Genomic DNA, 22193 nt, shown 5'->3' with positions numbered 1-22193 from the left:
CATTAAGTTTCTTTTAGAAATTTTTTAGACAACTACTAGAGGAACGTTAACAAGTAAAATAGTTTTCATTTATAAAAGTGAAATAATTATATTGAATATTTTTGATAAATTTGAACATGGATTCAATGATCACTTTAAAACTAAGTTTCAAAATTATTCGAATTGTTTCAGATAGCATTTGAGTTAATTTCAATGAAAAGAGATATTATTACAAACATTATAGAATTAACTGTAAATAATCTTTAATGATAAAACTTTTTTAATAATTTATATATAAATAATATTGTAATAAATATAATAACAGATGCAGTGTGAAAGTAATAAAGTAAAATAATAAAATAATAATGTAAATTGAAATAATGATGTTAAGAATCGTCATCACATTTTGAGTATAGTGCTGATACTAAAAAGATGAAATATTAACAAAAAAAATTAATTTCATAAGAAATTTTTGGAATCTTGGAAAGTCTATTAAATAAATTCGAAATTCAATTTTATTATTTAATTGATCATAAAAGTTTAGTACATATTTAATTGTATTTCAGAATTCTTAATATTAACGCTACGTAGAAAATCAGAATAAATGAAAAGTAAAGAAAGAAAGCACAAAATCATTTATATTTTTGTAATGTTGATTTCGATTTATTAATCACAATCAAATCCAGTTAAAAAAAGCAGTGCTGTCATCCTGTTTAATAGGGGCAGGGACATTCATTATTATTCAAATCGATGGGTGGCAGGACCAAAAATCCAAGCTGCAAAAGCGGGGCACTTGACATTTTAAACAAGAGATTGTCAATACCTTGACAATCCTTGATACTTTGACGCGGTCCCTCCCATGGAGATGGAATTGGATATCTATTTACTGTAAATATAATATAAATCGTTAATATTTTCGTAAGGAAAAATGTTTATTGATATAGATATTTGAATACGAACGGCTCGAGGGAATTGGTATTCGTGTTGGTATTGGTGTTGACATTGGTATCCCTGTGGATGAGAAAGAAAAGTCTCTGAGGCGTTCTTATTTATTCAGTAGAATAATAGAAAATCTAGATAGTGTCGTCTAGCACATGCTTTAGATTCAGTGTTAGTAATCATTTCAAAATGCATGTTGATTGAAATCTAGAGTTCTAACACAATTTTCTGAGCTTATTACTTTATTTATTCTAACTAACTTAAAAGTATTTAAAAATATAATTATTATGTGGAAACAGACCCCAAAATCACCTTGGCAATAAATTTGTAAACAAGGTATTTTAAATAAAGAAACAGATGACAATTATATATTAGTAACTCAAAATTTCATTTACTTACTTATTTTTTATTTTTCTAAAACGGGTTGTATTAAAAAACGAAATTTTCTAAACTTTATCGTTTTCCACAACTTAGTAACAATTTTAAGTAAAAATTGTTATGTTGAATGGGACATACTTATAAAGTCGATAAAACTTTTAGACTTCACTTATCTAGAGCATTTATATACTAAAACGTAATGAAAAGTTATAATGGAGGCATTAAAATTATTTCGCAATGTTATATATGTTATATGTTATACATGTTACTTTGATTCAAACCTTAATTTAACATAAAGTGATGTTATTAATACTTAATTTTTAGAAATAAGCCAAGTTATACAATACTCTTCAATGTTATGTACTTGTAAAGTATTATAATTAATATTATTAATTAAAAATAAAGCAATAATTGTTAAACATTAATATTATTTATTAACATATATGTTAATTATTAAGTAGCATACTATGATATATTATAAAAATGTTGATATGTATATTATTAACGTTTAAAGGAATTAATATTTATAAGAAAGTGTAAAGTAAAAAAGGGAAAAATAGGAAAACTAGAATGCGAAAAGTTTTTGTTATTATATTTTCATGAATTATTTAGTAAATGTATTATAGAAATAAACATATTAAAACATGCACTTTTTAATTTTAATGTTGAAAATTTTTAATTATGGAGTAACAAACTTGACATTTGAAGAAATTATAATAGACGGAAAATTTAAAAGAATCGTAAAAAGTTGAAGCTATCATATTATAAATATAATTTTCATTACGAATTTAAATCTTTGATCCTTGTTACCGAGCTCATAATAGAAAGCGAAATAAATATAAGAATAGTTATTTTATACTATTTCTTGGAATTTTCCTATAAAAAGACTAATAAATGACAAGTTGACAAATTTTTGTACTTACTGCTTTTGGAAGTTTAAAATATAATGAAGAGATCTATAGACACATGAACTTAAGCAAAGTTCTGAAAATTGTTTATTTGTAGATTTTTTATATTTAAATATTTTGATTTAAATATTTTAAATTTAATTTAATAATCTTAGTTAATACTACATATGAACTTACTACATATGAATAACTAAAAGCAAAATAGAATTAGATAGAATAAAGTTATGCTAAAATTTCATATAATTAGAAAATATGCACAATAATGTGAAGCTTTAAATAAGGCTTTCCTGTTTAAATTTTTTGTTTACGGATTTATATGTATTTATAATAAGATAAATGCCATTTCTATACATCGATAAAATTAATAATCTTCTTAATTACACATTCAAAATAATTTCATGTTCTACTTAAAATAATAATATAATAATTTATTTGAAAATTTGTAAAGTACTTTTTTAAACATTTTTAACAATTTCTTGGAAATCTCCTTACAATTTTATTTATTGTTTTCATTATTATTTTTTAATTATTGCATAAAAAATTTAAACAGAAAGCTTACATAATATTTTTAATAAAATTACTATCGTAAAAGAATTTATGTTATGTGCCATGTCAAAATGAAACAGAACAAAAATTACTAGAATACTACTAAACTTTTTAAAGTTAAAAAAGAATTTGAACAGTATTTTTCATTAAATATTGCTAAATGCAATTTTGCTACAGTGTAAAAAATTTTTATGGTAGCTGATGATTTATTGAAAAACCAAAAAACGATTAGTATTAAAATATTTTTTTAATAATATTAACAAAAATGACAAAACTTACTAATGTTGGTGAATTATTGCTATATTCAATATATATGTTTAGACTTTATGTTTACAATGCATCAAACGTTCATTGTCTTTTATCACGCCCTATTTCACCAATATGTTCAAATCCTTTTTTGAATTAAATATTTTTTTATACTATAAAGAAATATTATAGATTTTATTATTTTACCTCGAAAGTCCAATTCTTGTATCAAGCTAATTTCCTTTATACAAAATATAAAATAAACAAACAAATATGTAACAACATATGATTGGTAGATTTTGTTTGATAATCGAATATATAAAACTATACGTAGCTAAAAATTTGCATTTATAAAAAAAAAATTTTTAATAATGATCTAAGAAGGTTTGTCTAATAATTACATATTTTTATTGTAATTCTCTATAAGTACCAAAAATAAAATATAGCACTTGCATCGTATAATTAGAAATTGAACCTCCGTATTAATTAACATAATTGATACTAGAAGAATAGATTAAAAAAAATTACTTCTATTTATTTTAGTTAATTTAAGTGAGACATTATAAAAAATTTAAATAATTCATTGTCTTATTAATAAGCAATTCACAATTTCATTATAGTTTTTATTCTATATTATTTTGACAGCAATCTATAGACAAATAACTTTTTGCTTGTAATTTTAAAACTAGAGTAGTCGATATCTCAAAAAATTTATAATAACATCCAGTAAATTATATCAAATTTCTAGAAAGTTAGTGCATGATTATGCAGACGTATAAGCTTAAATTAGCCTTCAATACTCCATTGGAGATTTTTATCAATAAATTCCTGCTATGTTGAAAATGTGACTGAATTAAGGATTGTAGGTCGGCCAGTAAAATCGTATTTAGATATTAATTTACAACTTACAATAGATCAGTAGGAGAATTAGTACAGAGAAAAAGCAAGCAAAGAGAAAGAGTTATGGAAAGCCCCCATCGAAAGCCTTACTCGTTACTCGAGCCATGCAGTTTCCTACGGAAGGCATTGGCGTTGATGTTGGTGTTGACGTTCTCGTTAGCGTTGTTGTTTCCGTCGTATCCGTAACCTCCTCCAAAAGGCATCGGTCCTTGTCGTGGAAGAATCGCCTGTGGTTCGGGGTAGTAAGCCGGTTCAATAAAGAATGGATTCTTCGGTCGAGCAAAGTAACTGGAAGTCGGATATACCATGGGTAGTTCAGGATAGAACGGGTCCTTCGGGTAGTATGGAGCTGCAGGATAGATCGGTCGGGCTGCATTGGCATTGTAGTTGTCATTGACATTGATGTTTTGGTTGTGGTTGGCATTGTTGTCATATCCGTATGGCAACATTACTGGTGGTGGAGGAAACTGTGGTCCGCATGGAACTGGCGCATATCCTGACAGGGGATCATAGCCCTGGTACTGCGAAAAGTATGGGAGAAATATCGATTCGATGAGACAAAATTGTAGTTTTTGTTCGTGAAGATGAACCGCAATGTTTCAACATAATAAATAAATTACAACTAATTTACTGAATTGTCTTCTATTTCTCTTATCGAACAAAAGTATTTGCATATAAAAATAATTCGTGTCGATTATAAAAAGTATTAAATTAAAATATTATTATATTTTTTCACGTATACTATATATATATATATATATATATATATATATATATATATGTGTGTGTGTGTGTGTGTGTGTGTGTGTGTGTGTGTGTGTGTGTGACAAGATTACATTTACAAATACATTTACGTAAAATATAAATTTTAAGTATGTTTTACAATTAATAATTAATTTTCAACATTCACATTTACCATAGAATGTTCCTAGTAGAATTAAAAGAATATGCGATTATAAAATATTTCTTGTCAGTAAACAAATGCAGTCGCTCGGAAAAAAATAATAAAAAAAAATACATAGTCCAAAGTTGATTTGAAATACGATGTAACAAGTAAAATTTCTATTTCTGAGCCATGCATTACATTTTTTTGCTTTAATTATTAAAATATCAATTTCAACGTACTTAGATGCATAAATTGAAATATTTTATGAAAAATATTCAAACAGTACTATTATAAATATGTAGTGGATATGATGTCTAGAGTATAATTTTCTTTTCCTTTCGTGCTTTTCAATCGCGTAAAATTAAAGATTATACTGCACGTTTGTATTATTTAATACTGTATAAGTATAAAATATTGAACACTTTATGTTCTATACAAACTATACAGATTATGCCAATGAATATTTATAAGGATAAAATATTATTAAATTAAGTATAGGAGCTATTATCATTTTCAAATTAAGATTGGAGAGAATTAGATATATTATTTAACTTTTTGAGTAATAATAGAATTTACAAGCAAAATGGATGAAGTAATTTGTTTGTTCATAATAATCTATGCATTAGTGTTCTAACATTATCAGTGTTCAGTCATCTATTTAAAAGCTTACATTTATTTATTGAATTCATATTTATTCATACATTCTACATAATTTTATGTAAATGATGTCAAAAAGTAGCATTTAAAAAAACGTTTGTTAAATACTTACGTAAATATTTATTAATAATATCAAAATTGTTGTTTCCTAATAAGCATAGATATTTCTATAAATAAAGTAAATTAATAATGTATTTACTTAATTTTTTTTTATTGCTTGTCAGAAAAAAGGGGTAAAATTCCATAATTTACTTGAATAAGTTGATGTTGAATTCAAAAGTCTACTTCATCCCATAGATATTATAAATTTATAAATTTCTATTATCGACATAATTTTAATAATTGTTTTCAATTTCTTATAAACAATTAAGAGTTTATATAATTATTATTACTATATAGTTTTATTTAATTTTTATACTAAAAACATATTAATTTTAATCCGTTGAGTACTATCTACATTCAATTTTTACATGCTTGCACGGGGTTTGGTAAGAGATCACATTTTTTATTTTTTAAACAAAAAAGATGAATCATAGCCAAGATATAAAAGTCAAATAATATTGTAATTTTACAATTATATACTTGACTTTTAGTTCTATTTTCTTTCATAAATGGACATACGAAATCAGTATAGATGCGATGATGCAAAAAACTATGAGTTTGACTGAAGAGATGGAAGATGAAATCTGAAAAAAGGATCTTTCTACTTTAATATAATACGATTACACCTATCTACATAAGAGTTCTATATTTTGCAAATCATCACCTCTACCTCAGTCTATTTGCTTTTCATAATTGAACGCGTTATACACATGTTCCATATGTGCACTTGTGTTCTACATTATGAGTGGCTATTTCTCTTATCTATTTTTAACTTTGCATTAGAACTATTGTTTTTATATTGAAAATTATTTTTTATAATTTTTTAGATCTATATTGTTACTTCTTGATCTCATTTTCATAATGGATTTTCATGTTTTTTGGTACAATAGTATTTTATATTTTATTATATATTTATACAATTATTTTATATAATTTAGGAAGCAATTCTAAATACTACATATCATATATATTAGTGAAAAATGTATTTACTATGCAACTATTTATTTTAAAATCTATTAATAATATTATTTAATGTAAGAAAAAATTTTTATTTTCTAGTAACAAAAAAAATTTTATATTTTTAAAAATGTTAACATCTAATTAAAGATCATAAAACCCAGTATATATATATAATAATTAATATACTCTAATATTATTATATATATCTGAATAAAAATATGACAATTTCTATAAGATTTTATTTCATTTAGTTTTATTCTATATCTAACTAAGAAATCCTCTGGGAAGAGGCAAAAACATTGGCATAAGTTGATGATTTTTCATGCCAATATTGTCTCTGTCACTGTTTCTTCTTCTTTATTTGTTTGCTTCCTTTTTCAGTTTTCTTTTACTCCCGTCCCATCCCACCGTCTAACCTATTATAAACAATGCTGGGAAGTATTCTTAAGTGTCATATCAGAGACGTGAATCTTTTTTTTTATTCTTTCATATTGCTGTTTCATATGCAAAAATGTTCACTAGTTGTCAGATTTTTATCAATAGATTAAGTATAAGTTTTGTTTTTCCATGAGTTGTATTATATGTGAGCATATAAAGTAAATTTTTTTTCGAATATTTGAATAATGGACTTCTCTATTTAGTGGATTCACAAAGTACATTTTTTGTTATATTACAATATTCAGTTTTATATTATGATGTTTAATATTTAGAATTTTAATTTAAAAGAAAAATTCACTTCATTTTAATGATTTTAAAGAATACAATAATTAAATTTAATATGTATATGAATTCAATAAGCATAATTTCAATATACACTATAAAAATTGTAATATTTTTTAAATAAATTCTTGATTTCATAAATTATTATATTTACTAGCAGTAAATAATTATAAAAATATAAATTTAAACAATCTACAACTTAAGATGATTTTCAATTTTTTAACATCTTTTTAACAACACACTTATTTTCATAAAAAATAAAAACATTATTAAAAATATGTTATTAAATATTAATGATTATCAAAAATACCAAATCACAAATATAATGGAATTGAATGTTTAAATAACAGTTAGTTATTCAGTCTCATTTTTGAACACATTAAGCCATAAATTTATCTCAATTTGTTCAAATACAATTTCTGTTCACTAATATTAACAATAGTTTTTTATATTATAATTCTACGTTATACAAACAAAAGTAAAAATAAATATTACGATATTTCTCATTTCGACAATCTTTTTTTTCTAATTATTTTACTAAAAGTACTTATTTAAGTTTAAAATATCATATTATTATATAACAATTGAAAATAAACGAATTTGAAATATTAATTTTATATTTCTTTAAAAATAAGCGTGGTTAAAATCAAAAGCCATTTTTGAATTACTTGGCATGCTCATTTCTTTGAGTGTATCACTAGTATACCGACCTGAGCCAAAGCACCGCCAACGGCGACAAGGATAACGCAAGCGTTGATGATCGTCATAATGAGGAATTGGTTCTGACCGCTGTCTTCGTGTTCTAATGTTTGGTCGAATGCGACTGACTTACGATGGACCGATCGTGGGTTCTTATAACGATCCAACCGGATGAAAAGTTTTTCGTTCATAGAGGGCGTACGATAATTTGCACAGGAAGTTTGCAATTGCGATTGGTACAATAAGTTTCGAGAAGTCGATAACGAATGTTGTTGGGGAGTGAGAATAACGTATTTAAAATTATTAAAAAAATTTTCAATATTAATATTGTAATAATTGTAATATATATATATATATCTAGGAATAAAAAATTTAGATTATAACTTTGTTTGGGTTTAGTATTTTACTTTTAAAGCCTAAAGTAAATCATTTGTTAAATATATTTCGATTTAGATTTATTCATGATTTTTCCTGCGATATACTATTTATTTAAAATATGTTTATTCAATAATCTAAATAGAACTATTTCGTATACTACATTTTCAAATTCACAGATACAACATAATGAATAGTAATATTCGCATTTACATTTAAATAATATTTATTTACAGATCAACGTACAAAATATATTTATCCCTATTCAAAGCAATTGTTTAGAGACAATTTAATGATTATAACAGTGTAAGGTTATTTTAATATTATACAATTGAAAATTTTAAATTTTTATAATTGACTTAACATATTTATCATATTTATAATGTTTGTAAAATACACAAAAATAATAATTATTAATAATATAAGCTGTAGTATAGTATAGTAAATGAAGTTATATTAATATAAAGATAAATTAAATATAATTAAATAAATGTTTAATTTATGAATTAATTTTTTTAATTGTATAAAAACTTTCTGTTAATTAATAATAAACTTATATTAAACTTTAAATTATCACGTAATATCATGAAATAATTAAAAAAATATAAAAAAGTTATATTGGTGAAATATTTTTTCTCTACTTTATATAGACGATTTTTAATAATACATATTTTTATATAAACATCTTCAATTTAGTTTTCTAATATTAAATACAATCTTTAAAGACCAGTTAAAACATAAACTTCTACTCCGATAAATATTACAAATTATATTAAGCTAATATTAATACTGCACAAAAGTATTGATTTCATTGTGATTTATATTGTATCAATAATAAATTTTTGATTTTATTTTTTATATGTTAGTATTCATTTATGACATTCATTTTTAATATTTACTATTATAAAGTATATTTTATAAAAGAAATGCACATTTAAAATTTTCTATTAACTACCTTCCATATCTAAAATTATACTTCTGAAAGACATTTCAATTTACTGAAATTGTAAGAAGTTTTTTATGTACTTAACATGAAACAAGTTTTGTATTACACAATAGAATAAACTGTGCTTATAGTCAACGTTTTATTATGTCTGGATATTGTATTTAAACAATAGAAGAATTGAAAAAAATTATACAAATTATATCATAAGCATTATTTAAAAGGGTTAGAATTTATATTATTACAACAAGTTTTATGAAAATAAATTTTTTTTAAAATGTAATTATAATCCTATTATTAACAATTTTAAATATTTAATAGCAATTTACCTGTTAATAATTATTAAATATTATAAAATTTATAGTAGTAAAAATATTATCTGGATAAAGTGCTTCTAAATAAAGTGGTATTATCAGAAAATTTTTCAAAATATATGAAAATAAACAGTAATAATAACAGGTATTTATATTTTCATTATATTTTCAATAATGTATTATAATTTTTATATATTTTTTCTGTAGTTATATAATTATTTGTCATTAATGTTTATATTATAGAATAATATAAGTGTAATATATATATATATATATATATATATATATATAACTTTTATACATAGAAAAAAATTTATAAAATACACTTAAATGGATAATTTAGGGTGAATTTAAAAAAAGATTTAAATTGTTTCCAAAATAAAATTAAAATTATGTTTTAATAATTCTACTGTGTATGTATAATTGAAATAGTGAAATTATATTTACAGTACTATTTTTTTAAAAATTATGTTTTCGTTAAAGCACAACAATTATTATTTTTTTATTACATTGTTTTTATGATTATACTTGAAAAATGCAATAAAATATTATTAACAAAAACGTAATCTACGATAAACATGAAAATTTTGATATTTAAAACATTATTAAATCTCAAACAATTTCAAAATTTCCAAAGAAAATAAAATCCAAATATGAAAAATTTATAGAAAAAAATTCATTGTCTTTGCACTTAAAGATCTGTAAGTTTTTAATATAAAGTAGAAAAAAAATTGTAATTTCGTTCCTTAAAAAGTGAGATAGAAATGGAAGCTTTCAGGAGCATAATTTTGACCGTCAAGTTTTCTTCTTCCAGACTTCTAATCGGTTTCAACTTGTAATGGCAATGTGTGTAGCCATTCGAGCGTTACTAACGAATCATAAATTGCCCGGCGTGCCTGTCGTTCATCGCTTTGCCTACTTTTTAATTAAGAACTTTTTTGTGCATGTATACATAAAGCAGTTAGTGCGTCAAAGCCATACAAGAACTTGGGTACTTTATTTCTTTATATGTTAATTTAATTTATAGCCGTTCTCGTTCGCTCTTACGCTTTTGATAAGCAACGAATTAGCGACTTTGAGAATTGGCTGTTCGAAGTGAATTGAGACTCGCTACTGTGAAGTCCTTTATGTTTTCCAGGTCAGCCAAGGATTGGTTACGTCCGCTTCAAAGGTGAGCATCGGAAAGTTTCGATGTATAGAAAAAATGAAATCTCATTCTTTAAGGATATAGATAGAATATTCATACGATAATTTTATTAATATTCATTTCATATTATATCTTTAAGCCAGAATTTAAATATTTTATAAGATTATTATTTCTAAATAGTTACTTTTAATATTACTATACAATCCAAAAATAATTAAAGAAAATTTATTTTTATTTTTACTTTCCATACTGGATTTCCTTTACTTTTCATAGACTCATGTTACAGATCATATCTGAATTTTCTCATATTTTCATTGAATGTAAGTATTAATAAATTGTATTATGTAAATATTATTTTATTACATAAATATAATCATTCAGAACCTTAAACATTATTTTAAAATTGATAAATTGTTCATTAAAAAAAATTTTAATTTCATATTATTAAAATTACGATCAACTAAAATTACATATATAAATATTAATTTAATACATCAATGCATTTTTAAGAGTACATAAATCTTTCATTTTCATTATCAGACCATCATTCAAAACAACTTAGTTATAATTTATGTTATAATATTGCGTTTGAATTTTTCATAAATAAAAATGAAAATATAGCAGAATTAATTATTTTGTATAAAATAACAACGATTTAAGTTAAAACTATGAATTTTTATAATCTGCTGTTCTTCAAGAATTATCTAGCAAATTTAATAATAATTTAGTAATGATTTTAATTTAACATGAAATAATATAAAATTTCTGGGTAAACAATTTATCAGTATTGAATTAAAGAACATTAATTTTAGTAATACATTGTATTCAAAGCCAAAGTTTCAAATAAAATGTTCAGGATTCAATTATTATAAAAAGATCTGTAGTTAAAAATGTAACTGTATAGAATAATAATACTTTTTATAATAATTTTATTGTATTTTTCAAAGATAATGTAATAAAATATAGTTAAACTATATAGATATATAACATTAACTTCTTTTCTCATAAAATTCAAAGAAAAATCTGTATCTATTCTTGAAAATATTCTTATCCCATCAAATCTCTCTTTATTATTTATAGTAGAATACTTATATACTATTAGACTATACTAGTAATATACTAATAGATACTTATTTTTATATTATATATTCGCATTCAATAATTAGTATTTTTCGAATTTTTAGATTCAACATTAATTTAGAATTTAATATATATATATATATAATATTATAATTGTACCACATAGAAAAGAAAATTTTGAATTTTCTTTTGGAATCTGTGATATTTATGCCATAAGGTTCGTAACAAAATTTGAACATTGTAATTTATATATTCAATGTTCAATATTTAATACATTACAATCTTCAAATTTTTCTTAAATCCAACGATATAAATATCATATATTATATTAAATTTCATTAGAAAATTAAATTTTTTCTTTTCTTATATATAACTCAGCTAAAACTATTTTTTGTTTCCAATAGAATAATAAATTTTGTTATACCATTTTGATTCGGAAAAATTAATTTTAAAAATTTCAAAAAATTTTTTCGATCAATATAAAAGCATACGTAATTATAATTTTGTTCAAAATTTACGATCAAATACTTATATTTAATTTTGATAAGACAAATACAATAATCTTATGTGTTTTTGAATTTTATGTATTATTTATTATTGATTATCTTTTATTTTGCATTATTATTTCATGTTTTTTTTTTTTAAATTTGATAGATATTAATACTTTTTTAAAGAAAAAATAGTTCAGAGTTCTATATTTAGTGAGATTAATTTTAACATCTCATTCATAGATAATTCATGGTATTTTATGTATTCATATTTTTACTATTCCATTGTTTTAATTATAAGTTAATAAATGTATTTTTATTTAGGTTTTTTTACATGATCAGTTAATATTTATAAATTTATAATAAATAATCTTAATAAAATCCAATATAATTCCAGTTTTTAAATCACATAGTATATTCAAATATAATTTATTATCTTGATTATCTTTATTACCTCATCAATCAGTTTTTTAATTTATTAAAAAAACATATATATTAGAAACTAAATTTTAATTGAGCAGATTTATAAAAGAAAGATTACATGATTTCATAATTTTCGATATTTATTAATATTTTAATTAAGCCTCTCGCTATAAATATTATTAGCTCATACTTCTTATCCTTTTCAACAGTAACAACTTTTTTCTCCTGGCTATCTTTTGTTGTACTAATTTAATCTTATTATACATAGCAACTTGGAGTCGCATTTGTCCGATTCAACTGAATCTAGCCGTCCGTCCTTCCATTAGCAACGCAAAGAGAACTCAGTAGAATAACTTATTATATCGATTGAAAATTTCAACCGCGAGGTAAATTCATGTGCTCTAGTTGCTTCAGCATAATGATAAATCACCGCTACACTTGTTTGAGAATTAAATACCAGAAAATTCGCCGGCTTTTTCCGCTATCTACATATAGTGTATTTATACAAATCTTAATAGACATTTGGTTTTTAAATATTATATGCTTTACATCTATTTTCTTTATTTCTTTTCTACGATCTTTTAATAATCTTCGAACCTCGTAACTTTTATCTTTTATTTCATATATAATTTTTATCTCGTAACTTTTTAGTTTTTTAATTGTTTCATATTATCATTTTGACTAGCATTTGCTTTTATAATTATTTTCATTAATTATTTATACCTAAAGATTATTTTTAATATTAATAGAAGTTCTAGATTTATAAATAGTAAAACTTACTTTGATACATAACAATATTAAATGTAATCTTTCCGAAGAAGCTGATTTTACTTAAAAATATCAATTTCGACAATTCAAAATGAAGTGTTTTAAAAAATAAACGTTTGCATCTTGAAAATATTATCAAAATATGTTGGGAATAATTGTTTAAATATTTTTTATTTAGTAAATATTTTTAAAATCTATTATTTATGAAATAAATTAATGTCTTAGAAAAATTAATAATATCCATATTTATAGGTAACCAAAACCAATTGTAATATTTTGTAATATACATTTTCAAACTGCGACAATTAATACTTTAAACTATATGGGTTTTTTCATATTTAATGGCTTTGTACTTATTTTTTATTGATGATGAATATAATACATGAAAAAAGCAAAAACAAAGTTCATTGGATCTATATGTATTAAACTACATCTAAAAAGTTTCATAATAGAAACACGAGTGAAAAAAAAATTTAAATATCTAAGACAATGATTATTAAAATTATTAGTATTACTCAATATTTAGTTACAAAAATAAATTTGAATTATTCAAATTTTTTTTTTATATTTGGTAAGAATGATTTGTCAAATAATGCAATACAATAAATTAATGAAATGCTATAAATTTTAAATGCATTAATTATTTCTCTATAATTTTAGAAAAAACGAGTAAGTATTAAAGTAATCATATTTCCCAAAAGATTATCGAAGGAGTCAATTTACAATATGTTAATAACATAAATTAATGTTAAAATAAAATCTAACGATGTATTAATAAAATTGGGAACTATTATGACATCGACATATGATTCTGAAAATCGAAATATAAAAAATAAAAATTTAAAAAGTCTGCAAAATTTCAGTATATAATAGAATTATATAACTGATATTTAATCATATTCAATAAAATACTCATTAAATAAAATACTGATATTTATCTGTATATGTATCTTAATTTAGCGCTACTATTAGTAGTAGTATTATTTTATGCTCGGTCAGACTCGGTCTACTAAACTGCATGAATCTTCTTAAATGTATTAATTAAACATTCTTATAAAAAACATTTATGTACCTTTTTAAAAATTTTCATCAAATTATATCTCAATAATAAAAATCTATATTATGTAAAATATATTTTCCTATTTAGATCAAAGTAAAAATATATTACTTAAATAATAATTTATGAAGAAAATTAATTATAAATCTTAAAATTGTCAATAAAAAGTGTTTTCGATAAAATGTCTCATTAAAGTATCAAAATAATGGATAAAAAGGAAAGATGTACAGTATAAAACTGTAAATTTTTAATAAAAATTAAGAGTTCTTCATTAGTCAAAATTTCCAATTTTTATATAAAACGGGCTAGATAGTAATTTTACATCTTACTGTTCTTAAAACATTACAATAGTAAAGTTTTAAAATGATTTAAAATATAAATTATTTTAAGAATTTATTCTTCAGAAGTTTATGATATAAACTTTAATTAATTCCAGGGGAACTTTTGCAATATTACTTTTGAATAAAATTCTGCTATTTATTAATTAATCGCTACAATATATATAAAAAGAGTCAAAAAATTATTGTAGAAAACTTTTAATTAAAAATTCAAATAACATATTATTTCTTTATAAGATTATTTCTCATTTTCAATCAATTTCTACCATTATATAAATTGTAAAAATGTAAAAACTATGTAAAATCTTGAATTATTTTTGAATAGCATGTAATTCAACTAAAATTATTATATTATAATATCCTATTGGTAAAATATAAATATTTTGTATCTAATATACATTTGCCTTAAAAAAATTTTTTTTTAAATATTATATTATTTAAAGAACAATAAATTATTCGACAAAATTCAATGATTTTATAAAAGAAAATAACTATTATCTTAAAAAATGCAAGACTAATCATGTTATCTATATATACATATGTATTACATAATATGATGTCAAGTAATATTCTTAATCATTATACTTTAAAGTTTTGAAAATTTGCTCTGGTTAAAAAAGACTGGTTATAGTTTTACTATAAACTAGATTACATAAATTATTAATTAATTTGTTACTACACATAACATATATAATTTTTTAAAATATTTAGTAAGAAATTGAAATAAAATATTAACTGACTTTTGGCCTTTAAAATATTGAAACTTAGGAGTTATTTTCATGCTATAAATTTTTTATATCTAATGGATGATTTCTATATATTTATTATTTTATTTTCATATATCTATGGAATATTTATACTTATATTTTTTCATTATTTTAGTTCTTTTGTACGACAATTATGAATCATCACGTATTTATTATTATTTATTCTTAATTAAATGTACACAATAAAAAATTGTTTTTTATTAAATTTTGAAATTAAAAATTTCCAATACAATAAAAGATTCGAATTTTAATCATTTTTTAAAACAGATAGATAAAGAACAATTTTAAACATTTATTTAAACATTTTTTAATTAGTTTATCTATATTTTAGTTAAAAGTATTTTCTATGAAAATATTTTTTAAAATGACCAAACAATAGTCGAGTTAAAACCTTAAATCAGTTTTCTAATTTCTGTTTGATAAGGACATTTATGTTTATGGAATGACTTTTTCGTTAATTAAATTACTTTTTGTATTCGTAATATGGAATATAACATAAAATATAACATTTTTATATTTATAATTGTTTCCATTTTATTTTCACTTAAAAATATTTATAGTATAGTATAAAATATTAAAACTTTGAATTGAAACTTTTTTGTGAAGGTCAATTTTGTTAAATATTGATCAATTATGATAAATAATATGATTGATTATTATTATTATGATTCTGATTAAAATATTAATTTATTATTATTCATCAATAAATCTTTTTCATTTGTGTGATACAGCCTTGACCTATAGGTATGTATATTATACATCTACCTTCAACTATATTTAGCGCACCGGTTACTAGTAGGTTAGATAGTGGAATTACGATGTTAGACTGGCAATAGGGAATCTGAATGTACATCTGAAAATGATAATAGTGCATTATATTACAAAATCTATATTGAATTTCATTGGAAAAAATTATTCAAAGATGATCGAACTCAATTCAATATTTATATGTTAATATTTTAGTTCTATATAGTTATTTTCTTATTTCATTTCACCTGTCAGTTGCATAAGGAATTATATCAATTTTCAATAAAAACTTTCAATTTGCATGATTCATTTTTACATTTTCAATATTCTATCATAATTAAGATTTTATAATCTTATAATAACTATAGCTTATTTATTATTCAACTATTATCCCAATGTAACATTTTTTTTTATTTTATATAAGATTTTTTTCTTTTTACAGGGTATATTTCTTTCAATTATTGCAACAGCCATTCTTCATAGAGTAACAGCTGCAAACTTTTCTACTTAGAATTGTGCTACGTTGCACGACATTTGCAATTTACGTTTCATAACTTCTGTAGTTCCGACACATATATAGTAAGTACAGGGGTATTTCATTTGTTTGTATAAAATCTGTATTTCAAAACTAAATATTAGTAATTTACATTTTACAGATTATGATAAAATACTGAATTTCATTGTTATTTTTAGGCTAAAGTAGCAACTTATTTCAAAGACAAAAGATACTTGGAATAAAATATCGAGTTAAAATAGCAACTATCTATTAAAATTATTTAAAATTTCTGCAATGAAAATTAAATAGAATGGCTTTCTATCACTTGAAGTTGATTGAATTCTGAAAAACTTATTAATGTTATCTTCTTTTGAAAAAAGAACATGACCTAAAAACAATTAGTTCTAGGAGTCAAATACTTTTTTAACCTTTCATGTAGTTGCTCCTTTAATATATTATACAACAATATGAAAAGCGTAATAATCCTACAAGTATGTCATCCACCTTTAGTGTATATAACTTTTCCAATTTAACCTGGTACAACCTAACATCATTTAAAGATACTGGAACTTAATGCAACGTATAAGCTCATTACTTACATTTACAAGTAAACTAGACAGCAACGTCGACTACATAATATTCACTGAATCTCAGGAATCGATCGCAAATTTACGTCGGAGCTTACAGGAGATATCAAGGTCGGAAGTGAACAATATATATGAACGAGTTGTGACTGGTAGTTCGATATGTACAAATGTGAGTAAAGTTAAATTCAAGAGTTCATTTTTCCAAGTTTACCACTATGATTTCAGCTTCTATTACTAAAAATCATAAATTCTAAATTGATAGAGATTTCTATTAATATAGAGGTATGGCTATAAAAAATATCTACTTAGAACAGAGTATACGAAGCTGTTTGTTTCATCGAATAAATTTAATATTTAATATGTAATAGTGTTTATTTAAAATATGTTTATTAAAATGAAACGATAAATAATTTTGTAACGATAATCATTTCATTGTAAAATAATTTTTATGGCTTTTCATATTACAACTTAAGATTTTATTGTTATATTACATTTTTGTCGCAAATATTTTAATCGAAGAAATCTCTATTATTTTTATGGTATATGAGTCTAACATAAATTCTTGTATTCGATAAGCAATATAAGAAATAAACAATGAATTTAATATTTAGAATTTAATATTATATATTAATATATATATAATATATATAATAAATATAATAAATATAATAAAATATATATAATATATATATAATAAATATAATAAAATAATATATAATATATATAATAAATAATATATATAATAAAAAATATATAATAAACAATAATTTAGTATACTATAAACAAAAAATTTAATATTCGAATATGTTGATTAATTCTTTCATATTATTATTAAAATCTACTAATAATATATACATATAATATCATTCATGATATACATTAAAGCTATACTTAAGGAAATCATTCTCTGTTTATTAATATAATCTTAATTCTCGAATTAATTATAGTACTGTAAAATAAGTTTCTTATATATATATATATATATATTAATTATTATTAATAATGTTTCGGAAAAAAAATAAGAAAAAAACACGAATGATCTAAATATTGACGTTCTTACAAGATTATAATACACATACTTAGAAATAAATATAGTAATTAATAAAATGCATTATCAACACTTAATATTTTCAGATAAATTCAATATACTAGAATGTAATACAATTTGAATTTGAATTTGAATTATATAAAGTAAAATTATGTAAAGTATTAAAAGTATGTAAAGTACTTTTATATGAAAATGAAAGTATAGAGTTTTATCAGTTTGAAGTTGTATATTATTTATATAATCTTCACAAAATATTTAACAGCATAAATCAGATAAAAGTAATATATTTGATTTAATATATCTGTGTATATATATATAGTTGATACTAGCCAAATGTTTTTAATAAGTATTAGTTCTTTTGAGCTGTTTTATTATAAATCATAATTTATTTTTAATATATTTTTCATTATTTTTTTAAACTTTATCTTTCTTTGAGTTTTTTTATAACATTTCATTTAGTATTACTCAAAGACGACAAACAGTTAAGCCGAAATCACTAAGTAATCTTAGCCTTTTCAATAACATACATAAAATATGTGTATCATTGTTCTAAAGTATTTATAAAATATCATCTACCATATTTTATCATTTAATAAGGTGCAGTAAAGATCTTATTAAAGCTAAATTTATACAAATTCTTATAATGAGAGATAATATATTTTGCATTCTGAATTTTTTCCGTATAAAGTAAAATAGTATGGTGGAATAATACTGTATGTGTGGAAAAAATTTGTTAATATTGAAAAATATTTATAGTCTGAAAATATTAAGAAAAAAAGTTCGTTTTTTAATACCGTAAAATATCAAATATTATTAAAATAAATATATATTAGGAAAATATTATTAGTCTGTGTGATATCGCAAACATTGAATATACAACTTTCAAATTATGAATGTTTCGAACAATTTCATTAAGTATAAAATTGTATAAAATTGTTTTTCATTTGTGATAAATAAATATACGGATTTATACAAAAATTGGAAATTATTCTACAGAAAACAACTTCATTTTTTAATAATATGTGACTTAATATATTTATCAATATAAATATTCTTAATTATTTTGCGTAAAATATATTTGTAAATAATTTTACGATTTACTAGAATTATATAGTGAAACAAAATTTAAACGATAGATTTTAATTTTAGAAAGCAGTATTTATGCCATTATCATTCTCTTTAAATTGATAAAGTTTTTATTGACTTCTTCTTATTATTATTTTTTTTTTTTAAACGTTCCCCTCACTATAAATAAAATTTATAGATATATAGTGTTTTAGTTTAGAAAAATGTTTACATATACAGACATTAAAAAACAGGATATAAAACTATATATCATTATTCATCTAACTAAAGTAATCTTTACACAATTATTGAAATTCCTTTATATATATTTTTTTAATTAATATTCTTCTTAATATTCTACATAATATTAAATAAAATTTTATAATCTGAGTGTATCAAAGTTAAATTATTATTTAAATACATGTTTGTAAAACGAAAAAGGCATTATAATTAAATTAATTAAATAAATTCTTTGAATTTATCTAGCCTCAAATCCTAAATAAATAATAACAATACGGAAGAAACTATGTTCATTTAAAATATCTTCAAATATTCTCACAGAAATAATATTTTATAATAATTTTATACGTATAAAATTTATTTTTAATATACTCACAGTAAACTAAATTAAAAGGAATATTAATAGAATACATAATATACTTACGCAATTAAAATAGTTTTATAAATAAAAATTCATTAAATTTTAGAGGGTTTAGTATATAATTAATATAACTTTCAAAACATTTCTGTATTTAAGATTTCAATGATTTTAATAGAATTTATGGCTTCAAAATCTTCTATACAGTCAAATGATAGTACGTGCTGTAGAAAAATAAAATTACTTTAAACATATAATTTGGCTTGTTTTACTGTCGCGTTTCTCAAATCCGTGAGTATGAGGTCTTCGTCTTTATTCGAAATAAATAAAGGAGAATTGACTATAGAAATTTTATCATCTATATGATTTATTATACAGCAATGAACTTAACTGCACAAGCGAATATTTAATATAAAAATACAACGTGTTTTACAAAAATATTAAATTTATTTAAAAATATACACAGAATGATATGAAATTAATTAAAACATTCAAATTAATCCTAAAATTTGTTGTTTATTTGTTGTAATATTTGTTGTCCCAGTTCGTTGTTTGAAGTCTTCTTATAAATTTTGTAATAAATAAATTTAGTAAATTATTTATTTTTTATTGCACAATGATATTATGAAATAGTGATTTTGAAAATGATTTTAATAACTTTAACTATAAAATATCTATAAAATATATGAGTAATTATATTTAATTTAACTTCTTAATCCAGTATAATCTTCAGATGTCTTTATTGAAATTTATTTAAGACACATTTTCAGCAAATTTGATTTTATATAATTTGCATATAAGATTAATTAATTTAATCAAGAATAAATCATCTATTAAAAATCCATGGATGAACATAATTATAGAATTAGCGATATTCACACAATTTGATTATATAGTTATATTAAATAATATTACATTATTATAGATAATGTTTGAAATTTATAGTATCTAATTTAATGAAGGTTTTTCAAAATTTTTTCTAATAAATTTTGAGATTCTTGACAGTTTATTCACATCAATCTGATTAATTTTGCAGGTATCGGCTACTTGCTTAGAATGTCAAAGGCAACGTCCATGAATCCATGGATCAACTTTACCACAGAGAAAAACAATATCGTCAAGGGAATATTGAACAAACATAAAGTGCATCTCGAAATCGATGCCATATAAATACAAGAATAGTCAATTTTCTTCGTCGAGTGTTGCAACTAAATATCAATGCACATCCGCAAGACCTTCTTCATCTTATGATTGAACATACACTACTTTTAACATCTCCTTGACTAGATGCATAAGGAGCAACGATCTACACATATTTAATATTCAACATCTATTACTATATAATAATATTTATTCTTTCTCTATTATTTGTATATTTATTATTTTTTATTCAGAAATATTAATACGATTACTTTATTTTAATTTTAATTTAATCTCACGCGTTTAAGAACATTTGTCATTCTACTCAGAAATCGTTTCATATTTTCATTTTGATCCTGAGATTGTACGTAATATTAAAAAAAACGATAATTAACAAAAAAGAGTTTCTATTAATAAAATGTTTATTGTAAATTTGTTGGTTTTTCATAAACGAAGGATAAGTTTTATACGTTACTTTTATTAAGAATTTCAGGTAATGAATTGTTTTTAGAGTGCACAATTTTTCGTATTAAACATTAATGCAAAAATTATATTATGTTAGATTTATGAAAAAGAGAGATTTTTTAATAATACGAATGCTAGCAATGCTTTGACTTTTCACATTTTTTATAAATATTTGTAAAATTATTCATATAATGACAAGCAATAGTAACTCATATATTAAGAAAAAATAAATTCAAAATATTTTTTAGGATAAAATATAAAAATTTGTATTAATAAGATAAATTAATAAAAAACAGCTGTTCTATAAATAAATTAAAAATTTCCAATAATAAGCAAATAACTTACAAAATATCTTCAAATAAAAAGTTAGTTTAAAACAGTATATACATATATTTTTTTCACTAGAATTGGAAAAATTAATTATAAA

At 21.7% G+C, this 22193-nt stretch overlaps 1 protein-coding gene across 1 annotated transcript; it reads right to left on the bottom strand.

Moving 5' to 3' along the window:
* Positions 1 to 671: 671 nt before the first annotated feature.
* Positions 672 to 8062, bottom strand: LOC105367127 (ABC transporter H family member 2-like). The gene is made up of 5 exons (XM_011505788.1): positions 7932 to 8062; positions 4202 to 4417; positions 3987 to 4123; positions 940 to 990; positions 672 to 865 (listed from the first exon to the last, which is right to left on the bottom strand). The coding sequence occupies exons 1-5, from the start codon at positions 7986 to 7988 to the stop codon at positions 859 to 861; spliced, it is 468 nt and encodes a 155-aa protein (XP_011504090.1). The 5' UTR covers positions 7989 to 8062; the 3' UTR covers positions 672 to 858.
* Positions 8063 to 22193: the final 14131 nt, after the last annotated feature.

The sequence above is a fragment of the Ceratosolen solmsi genome, unplaced genomic scaffold (assembly GCF_000503995.2).
Source record: "Ceratosolen solmsi marchali unplaced genomic scaffold, CerSol_1.0 scaffold10, whole genome shotgun sequence".
Lineage (NCBI taxonomy): Eukaryota > Metazoa > Arthropoda > Insecta > Hymenoptera > Agaonidae > Ceratosolen > Ceratosolen solmsi.
Note: the sequence above shows the minus strand (reverse complement) of the source record. Positions and strands in the feature narration are given on the sequence as shown.

What these genes read in the sequence shown, in the direction of transcription:
- LOC105367127 (XM_011505788.1), bottom strand. Translation starts at nt 7,988, where the DNA reads ATGACGATCATCAACGCTTGCGTTATCCTTGTCGCCGTTGGCGGTGCT. An exon ending in TTGGCGGTGCTTTGGCTCAG is followed by an intron (nt 4,418 to 7,931) that starts GTCGGTATACTA and finishes TACTTTTCGCAG; the next exon opens with TACCAGGGCTATGATCCCCT. An exon ending in CTGCATGGCTCGAGTAACGA is followed by an intron (nt 991 to 3,986) that starts GTAAGGCTTTCG and finishes TCTCATCCACAG; the next exon opens with GGATACCAATGTCAACACCA.